The 20001-nt window shown below is 41.0% G+C and overlaps 1 protein-coding gene across 2 annotated transcripts in view; it reads right to left on the minus strand.

The window, feature by feature from the left end:
* The window catches only part of gcna (germ cell nuclear acidic peptidase), a 38371-nt gene extending 19255 nt beyond the window's left edge, over positions 1 to 19116 (minus strand). The window contains exons 1-8 of one of the 2 annotated variants that reach the window (XM_078210351.1): positions 19004 to 19116; positions 18227 to 18331; positions 14981 to 15275; positions 12643 to 12724; positions 11708 to 11766; positions 6940 to 7006; positions 5895 to 5980; positions 3913 to 4296 (exon numbers count right to left, since the gene is read on the minus strand). In XM_078210351.1, the coding sequence (XP_078066477.1) occupies positions 3913 to 4296; positions 5895 to 5980; positions 6940 to 7006; positions 11708 to 11766; positions 12643 to 12724; positions 14981 to 15275; positions 18227 to 18316 (1063 nt within the window). In that variant the 5' untranslated portion in view covers positions 18317 to 18331; positions 19004 to 19116. The remainder of the gene's footprint in view (positions 1 to 3912; positions 4297 to 5894; positions 5981 to 6939; positions 7007 to 11707; positions 11767 to 12642; positions 12725 to 14980; positions 15276 to 18226; positions 18332 to 19003) is intronic. The other variant, XM_078210352.1, reaches the window with a different exon arrangement.
* Between the last annotated feature and the right edge of the window lie 885 nt (positions 19117 to 20001).

Genomic DNA, 20001 nt, shown 5'->3' on the forward strand with positions numbered 1-20001 from the left:
ACAAGAAATTGAAAGATTTTTTTCTCGGAGTTTGGTTTGAAATAGAAGTGGTGTGAAGGATCCTCTTTGGAGACCCTGTTAACCTGGGAAAACCCAACTGGGAAAAATGACTGGGTCCCTTTTGCAAAAGGCAATTGCAGGTCTGGCAATTGAGCATTGGACCAGCATACTTGAGTCGTAAGAATAACCAAGCCACCCTAAGACATGGACTGACGTTTCTTTGGCTGTGATGTACTTGAATACTTAATTTACATGTTTTCTTTAGAGTGAAAGATGGCAGGAGACACTGGTCAGCACTCACCAGTGAAAAGGCTCCCTAGTAAAGACAAACTTGTGCGCGCGTTTAACTGAGTTGCATCATTTCCATGCACTTGGACCAATCGGTTTAACCATTTGGAAGTTGGGGGTGAATCTGGGTTATTCTGTTGCTTATATTCAATTCACCTGCCCGCCAGTCAATTTACAAGGTGTCTGAGGCGGAGCTCCCAGGCCCCACAAGCCCACCCTCTGCCACCCTTGTGCAGCCACTGACCATAATCATAATAAACGCAAGTGTGACATTTATGAGCAATCAATACAGCTGGAAAAAAGTGTGCGGTGGAATTGTCTCATTGAAGTGTGCCATGTTACTCAAAAGGTTGGGAACCACGGTTGTTAATGACACACACTGCATCTATTGTGCCAGTGATGGAGGTGTGCCAAACAGGCAGCTTTGACCCAGATGGTGTTGATGTTGGAGCGACATTCATCCAGGAAAAATGTCTTGTAGAGGGAAGACAGGAGGGGAGCTAGTTCACCAAAAAATTCAAGATTGATGAAGGGAATGCAATGCAAAATGAATGTATTCATTTTAAGAAAGTATTTGACAAAGTACCATACAAAAGGCTAGTTAACAAAACTGAGGCTCGTTGCATAGGAAGGTCAGTGTCAAATTAAGAAAACTCAGCAAGTAATTATAAATAGTTTTGTTTCCCCCCCAGACTACAGAATGGTATACAAATGGTGTTTCATGGTCAGTGTTAGGGCCACTTTTCATATAAAAATGACTCTCATGTTGGAAGAGTAAAATTTGCCAATTTAGGGATGTGGCAAACAGGGATGATGATACCAATTATATGTAACAGGACATAGACGTCCTAAAGACATGCCCATTAGGTGCGTTGGCCATGCTAAATTCTGCCTCAGTGCCGGAATGTGGCGACTAGGGGATTTTCAGTGGCTTTGTTGCAGTGTTGGTGTAAGCCTACTTGTGACTTTTAGATAGGCTAACAGAATGGGCAGAAAAGTGGCAATTGTTAATTGTTATAAAGTAGAGAGATGAAAAATTCAGATGCAATATGGACTAAATGACAGTTCTGAAGATGTATGGGAACAGAAGACCTAGAGATTCATGTGCATAAATCTTTGAACACAGTAAGTAGTTTAACAACACCAGGTTAAAGTCCAGCAGGTTTATTTGGTAGTAAAAGCCACACAAGCTTTTGGAGCTGCAAGCCCCTTCTTCAGGTGAGTGGGAATTCTGTTCACAAACAGGGCATATAAAGACACAGACACAAACTCAGTTTACATGAATAATGGTTGGAATGCGAATACTTACAACTAATCAAGTCTTTAAGAAATAAAACAACGTGAGTGGAGAGAGCATCTAGACAGGCTAAAAAGATGTGTATTGTCTCCAGACAAGACAGCCAGTGAAACTCTGCAGGTCCACGCAACTGTGGGAGTTACAAATAGTGTGACATGAACCCAATATCCCGGTTGAGGCCGTCGTGTGTGCGGAACTTGGCTATCAGTTTCTGCTCAGCGACTCTGCGCGGTCGTGTGTCGCGAAGGCCGCCTTGGAGAACGCTTACCCGAATATCAGAGGCCGAATGCCCATGACCGCTGAAGTGCTCCCCAACAGGAAGAGAACAGTCTTGCCTGGTGATTGTCGAGCGGTTTGTCGCAGCGTCTGCTCTCTCCACTCACGTTGTTTTGTTTCTTAAAGACTTAATTAGTTGTAAGTATTCGCATTCGAACCATTATTCATGTAAATTGAGTTTGTGTCTTTATATGCCCTGTTTGTGAACAGAATTCCCATTACCTGAAGAAGGGGCTTGGAGCTCCGAAAGCTTGTGTGGCTTTTGCTACCAAATAAACCTGTTGGACTTTAACCTGGTGTTGTTAAACTTCTTACTGTGTTTACCCCAGTCCAACGCCGGCATCTCCACATCATAAATCTTTGAAGACAGCAGGACATATTGCAAGAGTAGTTAGTAAAGCATGTGGGATCATGGACATCATGGAGAGATAGGGTGAATCTATATAAAACGGAAACTGGAGAACCCTTTTTTTAAAAAAAAAGAAATGCAGCAATGGTAATGACCTGGAACACACTGCCTACGTTGATGGTAGAAGCAGAGATGATCAAGGATTTCAAAAGAAATTTGAATGGGTGCTTGAGAGAAATAAACTTGTCTACAGAGATCAAGTGACGGAAACACGATTGCTTTACAGGAAGTTGGCATGGACTAAATGTGCTGTAGGTGATTAAGTTCCCCAAGCCAGAGTGCATTCTGTGCCCTTGCTACCCTCAGTGGCATTCAATGCGAAGGATAACGATTCATCAGTTGATGAAGGGTGCTATGTAGTAATCAGCAGAAGATTTTCTTGCTCAATTTTGGCCCAATACCATGAGGTTTTGCAGGTTCCCGGGTCAATTTTGAGGACTCGGAGGGTCATTCCCTTTGGACTGTATACCACGTCTTCCAAGTGATGGTGATGAAAGAGACTGGGGTATTACAAGGTATCATTTAGCAAGTATGGCTGAGTCAGGCTGTTGCTCGACTAGTGGAACAATTCTCAATTGCGGCACAAGCCCCCAGATATTAGTGAGGAAAACTTTGCAGGGTGCACTGGACTGTGTATGCACTTGTAGCAGCCAATGTAGCAGGGCGGCACGGTAGCACAGTGGTTAGCACTGCTGCTTCACAGCTCCAGGGTCCCGGGTTCGATTCCCGGCTCGGGTCAGTGTGTGTGTGGAGTTTGCACATTCTCCTCGTGTCTGCGTGGGTTTCCTCCGGGTGCTCCGGTTTCCTCCCACAGTCCAAAGATGTGCGGGTTAGGTTGATTGGCCAGGTTAAAAAAATTGCCCCTTAGAGTCCTGGGATGCGTAGGTTAGAGGGATTAGCGGGTAAAATATGTGGGGTTAGGGCCTGGGTGGGATTGTGTTCGGTGCAGACTCGATGGGCTGAATGGCCTCCTTCTGCACTGTAGGGTTTCTATGATTTCTAATGCACGGCTATCGCTCTCTTTTTTCTTAATTGACAGAACTGCATTGTTGTCAGCTTGTAGTTACATGTAGGACAGACCCAAATAGGGACAACAAAATTTCCTTCCCTTAAAGTCTTAGCGAATAATGGGTTTGTGAGATAATCTGGCAATTTATTAGTCACAGTAAGAAGTCTAACAACACCAGGTTAAAGTCCAACAGGTTTATTTGGTAGCAAAAGCCACTAGCTTTCCTAGGCATTTGCTACCAAATGCCTAGGAAAGCTAGTGGCTTTTGCTACCAAATAAACCTGTTGGACTTTAACCTGGTGTTGTTAGACAATTTATTAGTCACCATTATCAAGACTAGGTTCTTAATTCCAGGTTTGTTTAATTAATTGAAGTTCCCCCGGTTTCTACAACATTACCAATATGCTATTTTCCCCTATACAATAGGTCACTAACCATTAAGCTAGTATGAAAAAAGAGTCAGAAAAGATTTGTTACATCTAGCTGGTGATCACAGAATAAATAATGCAAGGCCATGAAAGGATTAAGATCATGGACATGGGTGTGCAAGATAGTCAACCTGCACACATTCACATACATGCTTACACAGATAAGGCTAGAGGAACAGTGAAATGGAGCTCATCAGAAACTTACCAGTGACAACCATTCGCCTTCCATTCAATTTGCTGGTAGTTGGAGCTGGAGTTCTGGGAGTTTTGTTTTTAATCCTTTGAAATACAGACTCAAACTCATCACTTGACGTATCTGAAGGATCTGACATTTCACTCAATTGCTTGGAGTAAGTGAGATTATTGGAGCCATTACCAGCTTCTGAACCCATGCCCAAAGTGCAAGAGCCAAGCCGTTCAGATTTCTTTTCCTTCCGTTTATCCAACAGCTGATCTCTCTGCAGATTTTTGATAAAATAGTCTTCACAATTATTCAACACTGATTTTGATGTAGACGGTATAGTATGGATTGCTTCCACAGAATGCTCATTTGCTGGTTCATGGCTTCGCCAGATGGCTTCATGTTGTTCTAAGAGTCAGAAGACAAGAACATAATTTTAACTCCTGATTACAGCATCAGATTCTCTCTCCTCAAACTCAAAAATACTATTTCCGAGCAGTAAACCAAACATAAAATCTCAAACCATTATAAATTTTATTGCCATCTTCTACAAAATATTACTGAAACTTTCTTCATATCAACCCAGAAACTCAAACAATCCCTGGTAGATCAAGACAGAAAAATAATTGAAATGGTGGGCTTCTCTCCTATCTTCCCCATCAGCATTCTTTTCTCTGGAGACAAGAACATATTTTTCCTCTGGAATCCTGGGGTGAATTTTTATTCAAAAGTCACAAAGCTGCACGCACTCGATAACATGAGAAGCAGCAGTGAGACCCTTAACTAGCCTCCAGTATACAAAACAAAGGCATAGCCAGGTCCAAAGCTGAACTGCAATCAATTAAAAAGACTACAGGAAGAGAGGGGGAATTTAATGAACAATAGCCTGGGAAATCCCCAGGCATACGATACAAATTAGGATCAAGCCATTTGCCCTTTGAACCTGCTATGCCATTCAGTAAAATCATGGCTGATCGGATTTTAATCTCAAGTACACACCCCTGTCTAGCCCTATATAACCCTCCACCCCCTTATTTATCAAGAATCTATCTCCTCTGTTCTTAAAGATATTCATGAACCCTGCCTCAACTGCTCAGAGTAAGAGAATTCCGAAGTCCCACAGCTATCAGAAAAAGCATTTCCTCATCTCTAGCCTAAATGGGCTCTGATGAAGGGTCATTCAGACTCGAAACGCTGGCTCTATTTTCTCTCCATAGATGCTGGCAGACCTGCTGAGTTTTTCCAGCATTTTCTGTTTTTGTCCCCTCAGATCCTACTTTGCCCAATCAAGTTGCCTCCTACTCAACTCCAGCAGATACAAGCCCAACCTTTCCCACAAAGCAATTTGTCAATTCCTTCTCTGAACTGCCAAATGCAATTACATCCCCCTTCAAACAAGGATACCAACACGATACACAACACTCCAGATGTGGTCTGGCCAATATCCTGAACAACTGAAGCATAACCTCCCCTCTCGAGCACTCAATTGTCCCACAACAAATTACAGCATTCCATTAGCTTTGTTAACCACTTGCTACACCTGCAAACCAACCCCATGATTTATGATTAGGACACCCAGAACACCCATAATCTCTCATCTTCTAGACAAATATACCTTGCTTTTCCCACTCATCCCACAAAAATGAACAACCTTACATCAGAATTCCTAGAGTGCAGAAGGCAGCCATATGGCCCAGAGTGTGTACCGACCTCCAAAACAGCATTTTAACCAGCCAGCATCACCAGCAAACCTATCAACCATACAAGGGGCAGAGGGAACAGTTTGGTCACAAGGTCAAAAGGAAATGGAATAAATGCCAAAAGCAGTTAAATATTTTAAAACTAAGAAAAAACTATTTATCTGTGCCAATCTGGTAGCCTCCACTGAATGGTGTGCACTGTAAAATAAAAAATTTCTAATGGGAAAGGTGATTCTTCAAATATTAGAAATTGCTATATCAAACAGATGACATCTATTTTTAATCTTCATTTTCAAGTTTACTTACCATTATCAGCACTGTTCTCTGTCACCACAATCCCATTTATATCCAATTCATCTAGAGACGAGTCACTCACTATAAAATCTTTAAGGCTGTACAGAAAATCTCATTACTATATGGAAATCAAAAAGCATAGCATGAAATTACAAAATATACAACCATGTGCCCTGATGCCACACGTATTAGTTACTCCTGCCAACAACCATTAATTAGACACTGAAGAGATTGCATTGAAAAAGCAGGCATCGTTCATTTGGCTTCTACCCCTTCATGTACTCATTTTCTGCTCTCCATACTAGAAACAAAACTTTGGTTAATCAGCTCAACTTTGCAATTAAGATTTATCACAATACAGTAGTAATCCTGGTTGAAGATAAGTATTTTAAACAGGGAAGTGCAGATTATTCAATGTTAACAAAAAACTTTGAAAGCAAGTGCATATTGCCCCCCATTTATTAAGTTCACAATTAATGGAATGGAATTTGACAAAAGTGAGAAAGACTGTGCTGCAAACCAGTTCAACATTTAATAGAAAGCTGGCATACTTCAGAATGGGGCACATGAACATTCAAGATAAAATGTTGCCTTCGGGTTAGGTGTGGTTAGGGCACCAGGCATACTTGAAAAAAAATTCTATTTTAATCTTTTTAAAGTAATGTGTCATAGATTGGGAATTTTGCAAATAGATTTGAAATAAATTGTCATCTTGGATTTTATGGTCAGCATCAAAGAAAGTTGGGCACAAAGATCTGACACCGTGGTGAGGATTTCACTTTTCTATGGTTACTTATATCTATTGCAACTCAAAGGAATTGCCAGATGTTCATTGAAAATCATTGAAATCAGTAGGGACCAGATGAAGCCTGGATCAAATTGCTTTTCTACTTATGCTGAAGTAGAGAGGCAAGAAGAGTACACCACATTTCCACGCTGACAGAAGTCAGTCTATGAATTAAGACTTTTTGATTGTCTTGTCTAAACTTCATTTTCTACAATAATTAAGTTGATGTGAAATTCCCATTTTCAGCCAAACATTCAGCCACTTACTCACCTGTTATCATTTTCTCTCCAAGCACTGTGCTTCTGTGGTTTATTCAGTGTCCTTGTATGCACCAGAACTGATGGAGAAAGGAAGAGGGCAGGTTGATGTTAGCATACAAAATGAAATGCAATATTAACCCCTTTCGATTCTTAACGTGCAAATTCCTTTCAGAAGCTGCAACAGACATATGTAATCTAATGACCTCTGCTGGAAACGGATTTCTTAAAATTGAGCATCTGTCTCAATGTGGACCATTATGGTGCATACAGTAACACAGCAAAGCACAAGAAAAAATAAATACTATATTTAGTTCATCTCACCACACAAAATCATAGAATCCCTTCAGTGCAGAAAGCTGCTATTCGGCCCATCAAGTCTGCACCAACCACAATCCCACCCACCCCTATCCCCGTAGCCTCACGCAGTTACCCTGCTAGTCCCCCGACACTAAGTGGCAATTTAGCATGGCCAATCAACCTGACCCACACATCTTTGGACTGTGGGAGGAAACCGGAGCAGCCAGAGGAAATCCATGAAGGGAGAATGTGCAAACTCCACAGAGACAGTGACTCAAGCTGGGAATCAAACCCGGGTCCTTGACGCTGAGGGACAGCAGGACTATCCACCGTGCCACCCATCAAGCAGCATGTTGCACTTAACCATCTACTCGATCAAACACCTAATTCTGACAGGTTATTTTTGTCCCACATATTCCTCATTCACTGCAGTAGTTGTTAAATCAGAACTTTCCATGCAGTCTTTAAGGCTTAACTTCATGTCCCCTGGTTCTCGCATGTGTGGCAATCTGAAATTATGAGGGTTCAATCAAACTTTTCCCTTAACGATTTTGAATTAATTTGACTCAGATGATAACATTCCCCAGAGTAAACAATCTGTGCTAAACCTGATCTTAACCCTTATGTTCCAGTGAGAATAGTTTGTTCCTCCAGCATCTCTTCATAACTATAGCTGCCCATACCTGGCAATCTGCTGGTAAGTCTACATTATTAATATCCTTTGCACAAGTAACAGCTTGCAGGGCTCAAACTGTAATCCAAGCAACATTTTGTACAAATTGATCAGTTTATTGTTCGCCTATTTCCACCTCTGTAACATCACTCAACTTAACACATCTGCTTCTGAAACCCTCAAATCATGCCTTTTGTCTTTAAATCTTTCAATGTTTCTAAGGTTCTCATCATTGTTTTCAAATCCTTCCATGGCCTCACCCCTTCCTTTGTCTGCAATCTTCATCCCACACCTTCAGAGATATCGGTGCTGCTCTAATTCTGACTTGTTGTGTTTCCCTGATTTTCAATGCTCCACCACTGGTAGCTGTGTCCTCAGTTGCCTATCCCCAAACTCTGGAATGCCTGTCTACAGCTCTCTACCTTGCTTTCCTCCTTTAAGACACTCCTCAAAACTTAGGTTTTCTGATGAAGCATGTGATAGCCTAGGCCTATGCCTGAGATCTTCTAGACTCCAGATCGAACATATGATCAAGATGCCCATTAGGAATCTGCAGCAGCCCAACACGCTGAATCCACAGGAATTGTCCAGGAAGGCTGAACTTTCAATGGACAATTCCTCTGCTTCCCCAAGCCCTCCCAAAAAAAGTCTCAGACTGTGTGTTAGAGTCGGTGACATTGGACAGTTCTGGCTTAGTTACAGGGAATGTTACAGAAAAATCCTAGCCCAACTCCTGGGTAATTATCTATTTAACACTTGCCTCCACAACTACCCAACTCCCCTGACCCAACCAGCACCAAATACCCGACTCCCTGTCCGATGATCCTCAATTCAACCCATCATCCATTTACTAACACTGAAGACAGCTTACAGCAACTAGTGTTGTAAAAAGGGAGCATGACTTCCACACTGATTCTCTTCACTACTTCGAGGAGGCCTGTACTGGATGAGTATTTCTGCATGGCAGATGGGAAGTTAACATTTACAATAAAGAGGATAGTCAGGTACAGGGGGTTCTGACTTCTTGGAAGTTTTGAGCGAATGTCTCCTGATAACACCATGGGACATGGCATTATAGCTTCCTCTTTATTTGATGGCAATGTCCCTACTTAGAAAAGTTAAAAGCTGTTGACTATTTTTGTCTTCATACTTTCAGGAAATCATGTATTTCATGTTATGATCCCAGCTGGTGCTATTAATGGACAAGTCAGATCTCAAGGTGGTAGATCTTAACATTTAATTTGTGTTTGGAAAATTGGAGAGCAGCTACTGAACAGACTCATAGGAATCAGCTGATGGACATTTAATAAAAGAATTAAACATTTATTAAACAAGAAAGGATGAACTATATTACAATACTCCTTCATTCCAATATCTTAACAGATAAATACAGATTTGTACGGATAACAAGTTACAAAATCTGACTTGTACTCCAATATTCACAGAAAGTACATAGCCCATGTAATAGGTAACCTGTGGTCGGACACACCACACTCTGAAACCATGTGACAGATGCCACCCAAAGCAACTTCTATGGATCTTTCATCAACTCACCTCCAGATGCCTGTCACTGCAAGCCAACTGATCTCTCAAGTTCTGTCTTTTTGAATTTGTTTCTCTAATCTCTGCTCTTTATTAACTTGCTCTGAATTGGACACCTTAAACAAGGATCCACATCCGGACCTCACCTTTGACGTTCCTCTCTCATGAACCACCACGTGCATTCAAGCTTCGCTTTGCATATTCTCTCAGATACTCAGCAGTGCCAACAGAATACCACTGCTTCACAGGCCTGCAGTAAGGAGTCATCAACCCTCGGCTCGCTCCACTAACCTTCTGGCAAACCTATTTTGCTTTGAGGGTTCTTCCGGCAACTGTTTGCCTTGAAGATTTTTCTTCTGTACTTCACTCAACAGGACCTTTCTCCTGTTTCACTCATGTTTTGGCTTCCTCATTAGTTCAAGACTTGCTACCAGTGCCTTACCATGTATTGCAAGCTCTGGCACTTTCTATGGAATGCTGCTTCTTTCTGGGTCACCTGGTATATCTGTGGGTTTTTCTCTAATCTCCGGTTGCTAAGCTGAAGCACGTTTTTTCTAATGTGTACATCTTAACTTCCATCAAGAGTTGTAAAACCTCATTAGAATGCAGGCATCTTTTAAAGTGAAACCAAAACTCAAGTTCCCCTGTCTAAGCACACAAATGCAGATTACACAAATTTACATATTCCACAAATACAATTTACTTCTTCTGGTGTCCGTAACATTTAACTGCCTCCAGGCTTGCCCATACCCTTTATCTTTCAATCGCGTGCATAGTCCCATTCCTTGTTTCTTCGCAAAAAGTGTTAACTTACACTCATCATTCAGGAAGGCTTACATACAAGTCTATTTATCTATCCTAAAATCCTTTGCTCCCTTGAAGTTTTGTATAGCCCTCTTGTATTGCCAAACCATTACTTCTCTGTCAGATTTCAAAAGACGTTCAAAAACCCTGTATTTCCTTTCAAAATACACCTGAAATTTTACCTTTTTTCTATAAAAAGCTTTCTGCTCCTGGTATGCTTCCCTACTTCATTGCAAAGAAATGAAGCGACACAAGTGTTTTCTTAAAAACAGGGAATTTCAAAATATGGAGTGAAGCATTGCACGTACCCTGCCTTCACTCAGAAAGCAAACTGCTGCACAAGCAACTTTGCCAGACAAGCATAGAGCCAATCATACGTAAAGAAAAATGAAACACCTCAGCTGCATGGATCTCGCTGTTATCTACTTCAAGCTCCTGCAATACTCATTTTCATCTTAGATTAGAAAATAATTAAAGACTGCACCACTTCTACTATTAGATTATTAGTGGTAAGGAAATTGTTGCTTTCAAAAATCACTACCGTAAAAGGCCTGACCACTAGTTTCTGATTTAGTTTATTTTCCTCAGAGAAAAATTACATTCAAAATGCTGCTTTAAATTGAAGTTTTAGGATGTTACAATTGAGTAGCATTGATGGGCTGAGTGGCTCCTTGACTTTTTATTTTGTTCTCTTTCTAGATCCAGCAAACTAGTTAAGCACAGCTCTTAACACAAATATTCCTAAGATACAGTACAAATCGGCAGTCTCTCACAACAGAGCAATAGGATGGCAAGTGTGGAAACTGGATAAGGTTTGCACTACTGCATTAGGGTGCACTCAAATCTGAGATCAAGGCACATTGTTGGAGTTGTTTGTATAGCATGAAATTATTCATTTTGTACCTATCTTGATGTGCTGAATACATCCACAGGATGACAATAAGACCATGACATAGGAACAGAATTAGGCGACTCGGCCCATCAAGTCTGCTCCGCCATTCAATCATGACTGATATTTTTCTCATCCCCATTATTCTCCTGCCTTTTCCCCATAATCCCTGACCCCCTTATTAATCAAGAACCTATAATCTCTGTCTTAAAGACACTCAATGACCTGGTCTCCACAACCTTTTGCGGCAAAGAGTTCCACAGATTCACCATTCTCTGGCTGAAGAAATTCCTCCTCATCTGTTTTAAAGGATCGTCCCTTTAGCCTGAGGTTGTGCCCTCTGGTTCTAGTTTTTCCTACTAGTGGAAACATCCTCTCCACGTCCACTCTATCCAAGCCTCGCAATATCCTGTAAGTTTCAATAAGATCCCCCCTCATCCTTCTAAACTGCAATGAGTACAGTTCCAGAGTCCTCAACCGTTCCTCATACGACAATGCTCCAATCTCTATAGCTGACTTTGTTGCAGACAGAGGTAAAGCTTAAAAAAAAACACATTTTAAGATACTACTCACATTTTTCATAATTTTCATCTGCACTGGAATCGGTGCTTAGTTCGGAATTATAGCCAGATCTGATATGAACAAAACATGAATACAATTGACATTGTAATGATTCCTGCATATAGAAATTCATAGCACAGAACTACATTGCTGCCTTTCAGATGCAGTATTAAACCAAGGCCTTATCTGCCTTCAGGTAGGAACAAAAGATCCTGTGCACTAATTTGTAGAGGAATGGGGATATTATCCCCAGCGATCCAGTCAATATTTATTTTTCAAATGAACAATTATCAGGTCACTTCACATTGCAGTTTGTGGGAGCGTGCTGGACAATGTGGCTTCCCAATTACCTACGTTACAATAGTGACTACACTTCAAAAACGTTTTTGGCTCGAAAGCACTTTGGGATGTTCTGTGGTGTTCCTATGAAAGGTGGTACAAAATAGCAATCTTTTATTAAACTCTATATAGTATATAGCTTAAGTTGTAAGAGTTTAATCCACTTCCTATTTAAAAGCTGCAAATGGATTCTGTTGCCACCACTGTTTAAGTTAAGAAGTGAAATGAACCGCCGTGTAAAAAAATGTTCTGCTCCTTTGGTTAACCTCGGTTATTATATCACTGACTAGTGGAAATCGTCTTTACTATCAAGGCCTTCAGAATTCTGAACCTAATCAGAACTCTCATCCAGTGATCAGGGAATTCCTTCTGCACATTATATATGACAAATCTAACTTCAATATTTTGAGATAACTCAAGAAGCAATTGAGCACCTACTCCATGAGTATTGGTATATTCTTGGACAGGTTAAAATCCATACATAGGAAAAATGGCCAACTAAGTACTTGGTGTAAATGCTTCATCTGCATATGACAGAAACCATCAAGTTACTTTTCCCAACAGGGCCTGTTGAAATAGAAGCCGCTGTGACATCCCCAGTTTCGCACCTTTTATTTTTAGTACTCGAGGCCCATCTTGATGTGGAATCTGAGTTAACTGGTCTTGTCTTGGTGACATTCGAGAGAGTGCCTGTAAGGTTTGAGTAAAAACAAGACCTTGGATTGGAAATTTACAACAATGTTAACATTAAGCAAATCCATTCAAGAAAACTACAGTTAAATATGCAGTACATCTTTCAAAAAAGTCTATTTAACTATCTAGCAGTGAGAGTTGATGATGGTATCATGGAAGAGAAACAGGGGCAGAAGGGATAAAGTAATATTGTATTTCTGAACTTGATTACAAACAGCCTGTACACAATCTAACAACGTAGACATTATTTTATTTTTTAAATATTCCCCCTCTCAAAATCTCTAAATAATTGAAAAATCAAAACAGCCACCCGAAGCCAAAGGTTGGCTTCAATTTCTGTCAAGAGAGATAAACTGATCAAGCTCATCATTAAAGCAATGCTAGTCCCTCTACTCAGCTAAATAGCACATTTTCCTACTTTTGCTGAGCAAATGTACATTCTAAACTCACTCAAGGCGACAACATTCAAATACCAAAGATCACAAATTTTAGTCTAGGCCACTCGAGTGACCAAGATCTTGCATGTCTAGTCATCGTTTTACATCCACAACCTAAACTCCAGCTCCAAGGTTGGAAGGGGCAAGAAAGAGAGAAATAACATCTACTAAAAGATTCTTTTAAAAATTCTGTCCACCCTATTGCCTCATTTCCTCCAATCATAGCATACTACTCATCTCTGCAGCATTATCTTGTGTACAAAGGGCAAACAAAAGCAGGGTTAAAGAGTGCACACTTAAATTGCATCCCTACTTCAAATCAGATTTTGCATATTATAAACTTCTAACGTCCACATTTATAGCTATCCATGTAAACCTACCACCCTCCAGCAAGTGCAGATGCTATCAGGAAGTGTGTGCGAAGAAGTTAAAATCTTTTGTGCCCTCGCTAGAACATTCACAATGTTCCTAGCATTCGATGCCCAAAGTTTCACATTCCATTGGAGGCCGAACCAGTTTTATGTTAAAAGTACTATGTCTCTTATCAAAGCCCAGGATCCCAGTGCCTTATTAACTACTTATTTCAGTTTGCCCTGCCACCTTCAACAAATTTTGCACATATATCCCTAGGCTCCTCTTCTGCATTCTGTTCCCCTTATTTTATACTGCTTCTCTTCAAATCCTCTTACTAAGATAAAATGTACTACTCGTGCTTCATTCCATTAACTTTTTAAATGTGACATATCTGCCTATTCCACCAGCCTATATTTATCTTCAAGGTTTATTATCTTTCCCGCAGTAATTGCAAGTTTTGTGTCACAAATTTTGAAATTGCGCCCTGCACACCAAATTCTAGATTGCCATTAGTATGCATCAAGAAAGGCAGTGCTCGAAATACTAAGGCTTGGGGAACTCCACAAATGTAGTTGCATTCCTGAAGAGTGTAATTTTAAATGAAATAATGTTAAGCAAATCAGATTCTTCCATTTACAATGTAAAAGCTGTTGTATAGTAATTTAGAAATTAGTATTTCAACCATGGGGTTGAATATTTTAATTTAAGTTTAATTTAGCCATACTAAATTCTCCCTCTAAACCTGAACTGGCGCCAGAGTGCAGAAACTCGGGGATTTTCACAATAACTTCACTGCAGTGTTAATGCAAGCCTACTTGCGACAATAAATAAAAATGATGAAGAAAATACCCTTTTCATCATCACTTGTCACCCTTGCTTGCAACTCAGCTTGCACCCAGCGGAAATCCTCGTAGACATGGGGAGAACATGCAAACTTCACACAAATAGCAACCAAAGGCCAGAATCGAACCCAGGTCCCTAGTGCTGAGGCAGCACTAGGTACTAACCACAATGCCATCATGACACAAAAACTTTATTGAACCACTGCTGTTTGCCTTCATATTATAAACTGGGATAGAAATAATGTCCTCTCCCGGTATAACTAAAGCTTTGCAGCTCTAGTTTCCCTGCGAATTTACTCTATTGGCCTAACATCTCTTTAGTGAAGAGAGATGTACAGATGTTCTCCTCAATAAATACTGCCACCCTGCCTCTTTTCTTTCCTGGACACCTTGTAGCCAGGAATAGTTAGTATCCAGTTTGGCTTCATCATTAAGCTTTCTGATTTTTATTGAATTCAAATTTCACTATCTGCCATAATGGGATTCAAACCGCAGTCCCCAGAGCATTACTGGTCCAGTGACTTATATTACATTGGATACCTCAGTACAGAAACATGCTGCATGTAACAAATGCTAGAGGTAAACCAAAAAGAAAGCACTGAATTACACCTGCTGCTTACAAATCTCAATGTCGTCATCATCACTGGAGTCCAAGATGTCTATGGTTCCACGATAGTTCTGCGGCTTCTCACCTACTTTCTGTGTCAGTGCACATTCATTACATCCTTGTCGCCTGTTTTCTGGAGTAATAGCCGGTGATAATTCAGCCTCATCTTCTGAGCTAGACAACAACAACTTGCATATACATGAATCGCAGGCATCTGGACTCTCCCCTGTTTCGGGCTCTAAATTAACTGTGGCACCTTTACAACTATCTTGCAGGGATTGCCTGGACTTCGCGATTCTTTCCTGAAGCTGAAAAAGAGTAAAACAATGCAGAAATCGATAATTTTAAGGAATGGCACAAGAATAAAATACTGTTATGTCAAATAACATAGAACATCGACTCCAGTGCTAAAATAATGGAGATATCTTACAACTTGCTAAATGATAGTTTCCACAATAGACCATGAAGTGGAACATGCAACTTTGTTAATTTACATCAACTGTTAAACTTGGATGTGTCCAAGATAAAGTTGCATTGATATATTTTTAACATGCAAAAATGTTCTAATGCACTACAAAACACTTAAAAAGTCAACCAAACAAAATATTAAGAGGGATAACCAAAAGCTTGGTCATAGTGGATGACAGGAAGAGTCCTAAAAAGGAGTGGAGAGATTTAAGGAAACTTTAAAACATGATACTTATGCAGCTGAAAGCAGGCCCCAATGTGTCTCGATGACGTATGTATAACCAACTGCCTGGTGTTAAGGGTTAAGAGGTTGCAGCATTGGAAGAGATTACCAAGATAGGAAGATCATGCAGGATTTAAAAATACAGAATATAAAAATTCACTCTATTTCTCCTGATACATCCCTGACAGAAATAGGAGACTTGAGCAAAGCGGGCAGGATAAACCACGTGGTTAAGGGGAAGATGACCAAAAGGTTCTGTTCAAATTAACTTAACTGCCGTTGATGGAAAGCAAGAATTCTAAACAGCTTATGTATAAAAAAGATAATGATTTTCATTAACTACCTTTTGGCAGTATGAACAAGGCACCAAACCTCCAGTACTTAGCAACATAGGTAATGTTATCACTGGTGACCATACAGAGGTCGTGTTAATAATTGCAACAAAACTAAAATAGGCTATTTTCTAGAATTAGCCATGCCTGAAATACCATCCTCAATTCTAACAAATCACACAATACTAGACAGTTTTTATAATTCAGGTCAGAAACTCCAAAGTGATTTATGAAGTCCACCTGGATCACAAGTTTTGCACTTTGAATTTGGCTAGGATAAGCATATGTTTCACCTCAGCTATGATTCAAATGACCCACTTGGGACTTTTATCAAAGATAAGAATGTGGTTAACATGTACAGCAAGAAAATTAGCAATAACGTCCATCAATTACAAACAAAAACAAAACAACCACGATGTATAACCCTCAACAAATATATCTAAAATGTTCCAGTCAAACAAAACTTCCCATTGACAAAACCCTTTCCACAGGTTTAACACAGCAAAGACTAATGCTCACGTGATACTGGAACTGAGTCCTTTGGTTGGAGAATTGAAAACCCAGACTTCAGTCTTGTGACTTCTAGCAGCCCGCTAGATACATCCAGAACAGCTTGCCAAAACACCAGGGAGACACTCTCTAGGTAAGCTAGCCACCATCAGCAGATTTTCCACTCCAGGTAATCTTGTTTTCAGCTAACCAGTAGAATTTCCAAAACCAGGGAGAAACACTTATTTTCAGCTTGATATCCCTTCAAAACTCAAATTGCAGCCAGCCAAACAGAAAATGAAACCTTAAATTCACTGGGAAGGGATAAAAAAAACCTGTCCAAATGCATGACCCACCAACCAGTCTTCCTCCTAATGCAGGGTCATAAATGATTCCAGAGTAAAACTAAACAAGCCCAATTTAAACTCTGAAGGAGCAATAAAAGGACTCCTACAGACAACTTGGCAACAATAAAATAAGCTGAAGCTGAGAGAGATGCAGAGAACATGATTTTTTAAAATATTTCTTAAAGGTACACTAACATCTGACAGTAGAGTTTGCAGTTCCAGAAAAACATTTGCCACGGAATCCTGACATCTCTACTCCTTTTTTAAAACATAAAGCCGGTGAACTCAAACTCAGTTGGATATGCCAGAGAAAATACGTCAATAAACATGAAATGGATATTTGATTTGTCACCATCAGCCTCAGTACTCTTCTCTATCCCCCACGTTACACAGGGCTAGTAATTTCTCAACAGGTAAATTGTACAAAATACTTTCAGACAACACAGGAATACGAATAGGCCACGAAGTTCCTCAAGTCAGTACCATCAAACAGTTAGATCATGATCCATCTGTACTCAACTCTATTTACCCATTTTGGTTCTGTACATCTCACTATTTTGCTCAACAAAAATCTATTACACGTGGTTGTGATTTTTCTTTGGGCGGGGGGAACCCCTTTATGCAAAGTATTTTCATATATAAAAAATTTCATCCTTGCTTTCAAATCTTCAAGGTCCCATCCCTCCCTGCCTCTATAACCATCATGTGGAGTTGCCAGCGTTGGACTGGGGTAAGCACATTAAGAAGTCTCACAACACCAGGTTAAAGTCCAACAGGTTTATTTGGTAGCACAACTTTCAGAGTGTCACTCCTTCAAGTGAGTGAGGAGCTGTGTTCACAAACAGGACATCTCCAGCCACATTCCGAGCGTTCGAATTGTGGCCTCTTGAGGATACCCATTTAGATCACTCCACCACTGGTGACTATAGCTTCAGCTATCAAGGCCTTAAAGCGCTGGAGTTTCATCCTTAAATTTCTGTACCTCCCTCTCCTCTTCAGATGTTCTTCAAAACCCTACCTCTTTAACAAATGCCCTCATATCTCTGTGAATTACAGTCAAACTGCTTTATAACACTCCTGAGAAGCACCTTGGACACTTTAATACATTAAAAGGAGCTAGATCATAAAATTGTATCTATAAGATACTGGTTCTGGAATCCCCACCAGGGGAGGTAGGACTGGTAGCTTCTCTCAATCATCTCCTTCAATTACCTTAAATTATCTTAATCTTCCCCTCAATTGGCTCTCCCCTTAATCGCCAAATGCAAGGGCATACAACTTATGGTTCTTGACCTAATTATTTGGCTGACAGTATAATCACATTGCAAAGTGCCGAATACAGGATAGGGGCATGAATATCAAACATAGCTCTAGCATTCTGGATTATAGTTCATATTCACCTCGGCTTCAATGGCATTCAGACCACCATGTTGTGTCCAACCAAGTCGACCAGCTACGCGCTGGAACAGGCTGCGCGTGTCTTCATCCATTTGGGCAATGATCGCCTGTAGTACCATTTGCGTTTTACCAATAGATAAAAATGAACATTTAGAACCAGCCCATCTTAACACAATGTCACACGCGCATGTTATATGCCCATCTGAGGGGGGGAAATGCAGATCAATAGCATAAAAAGCTTGCATTCATACAAAATCTGCAAAGTTACTTTCTGGAAACTTCGCACAGAATGAGAGCCCAAGACTCTAACAACTGGCACTGTCCGTCCAGAAAACATTATAGTCACAATGATGCTTTATAGTACCTGGCGCTCCAAAACAAATGGTGCAAGCTCACAATTCCCCAGGTAATTAATTCTCAATCAGCAACTTCAATATGAGGCAATGAATAGACTGACCCCTAAACCGCCACCAAAAAGAGAATATTAGGAGGCAATAGGAACGGACGTGAAATCACAACTAGGAACAGAGTCCTTAATTACTGAGAGAAGAAACTGACACCGCGGATTTCGGGTAAATGTCCTCAGCTTGCAAGTGAGTGCCTGGCAGTAAAAGTTGGATGTGGAGATGCCGGCGTTGGACTGGGGTAAACACAGCCTGGTGTTGTTAAAACTCTTACAGTAAAAGTTGGCGCAGCGCCGCCAAATAAAGGGAAAATTGGGACAGAATGTGCCGGTGTACAGAAGGAGGTTCGTGGTGCTCCGCTTCACTCACTATTACCTAAGGACGTGACTTTTCACAAAGCCTCCAACTTGTAAACTTGCAGCCAATTCCGCCCACAGCAGAGCGCGGAAAAACCGTTAGTGCAAAGGTCAACATTTGAATTCTGAGGCGCATTAAGTCGCCTCCTCTGCTGCGCATGTCTCATTCCCAGCCCCGCCCCCGGAGACCACGTGACACGTTCGAGGGCCGTGGTTGTAGTTCACAGCGGGGGAAGGATGGAGCGGGGAACTGTGCAGTGTCTCGACACAGGCAAGGTTTTGCTAAGGGTAACTAGATGGGTTGAAGCAGAGCAGATGCAAGTAGTCTGTGATTGAGAAGATACTAAGAATTTTAACAATACCAGGTTAAAATCCAACAGGTTTATTTGGTAGCAAATGCCATTAGCTTTCGGAGCGCTGCTTCTTCGTCAGATGGAGTGGAAATCTGCTTTCAAACAGGGCATACAGAGACACAAAATCAAGTTACAGAATACTGATTAGAATGCAAATCTCTACAGTCAACCAGGCCTTAAAGATACAGACAATGTGAGTGGAGGGCGGATTAACCACAGGTTAAAGAGATGTGTATTGTCTCCAGACAGGACAGCCAGTGAGATTCTGCAAGTCCAGGAGGCAAGCTGTGGGGGTTACAGATAGTGACATGAACCCAAGATCCCGGTTTAGGCCGTCCTCATGTGCGGAACTTGGCTATCAGTTTCTGCTCAGCGACTCTGCGGTGTCGTGAAGGCCACCTTGGAGAACGCTTACCCGAAGATCAGAGGCTGAATGCCCGTGACCGCTGAAGTGCTCCCCCACAGGAAGAGAACAGTCTTGCCTGGTGATTGTCAAGCGGTGTTCATTCATCCGTTGTCGTAGCGTCTGCATGGTTTCCCCAATCTACCATGCCTCGGGACATCCTTTCCTGCAGTGTATCAGGTAGACAACGTTGGCCAAGTTGCAAGAGTAGGTACCGTGTATCTGGTAGATGGTGTTCTCACGTGAAATGATGGCATCCGT

Source organism: Mustelus asterias, chromosome 4 (assembly GCF_964213995.1).
Source record: "Mustelus asterias chromosome 4, sMusAst1.hap1.1, whole genome shotgun sequence".
NCBI lineage: Eukaryota > Metazoa > Chordata > Chondrichthyes > Carcharhiniformes > Triakidae > Mustelus > Mustelus asterias.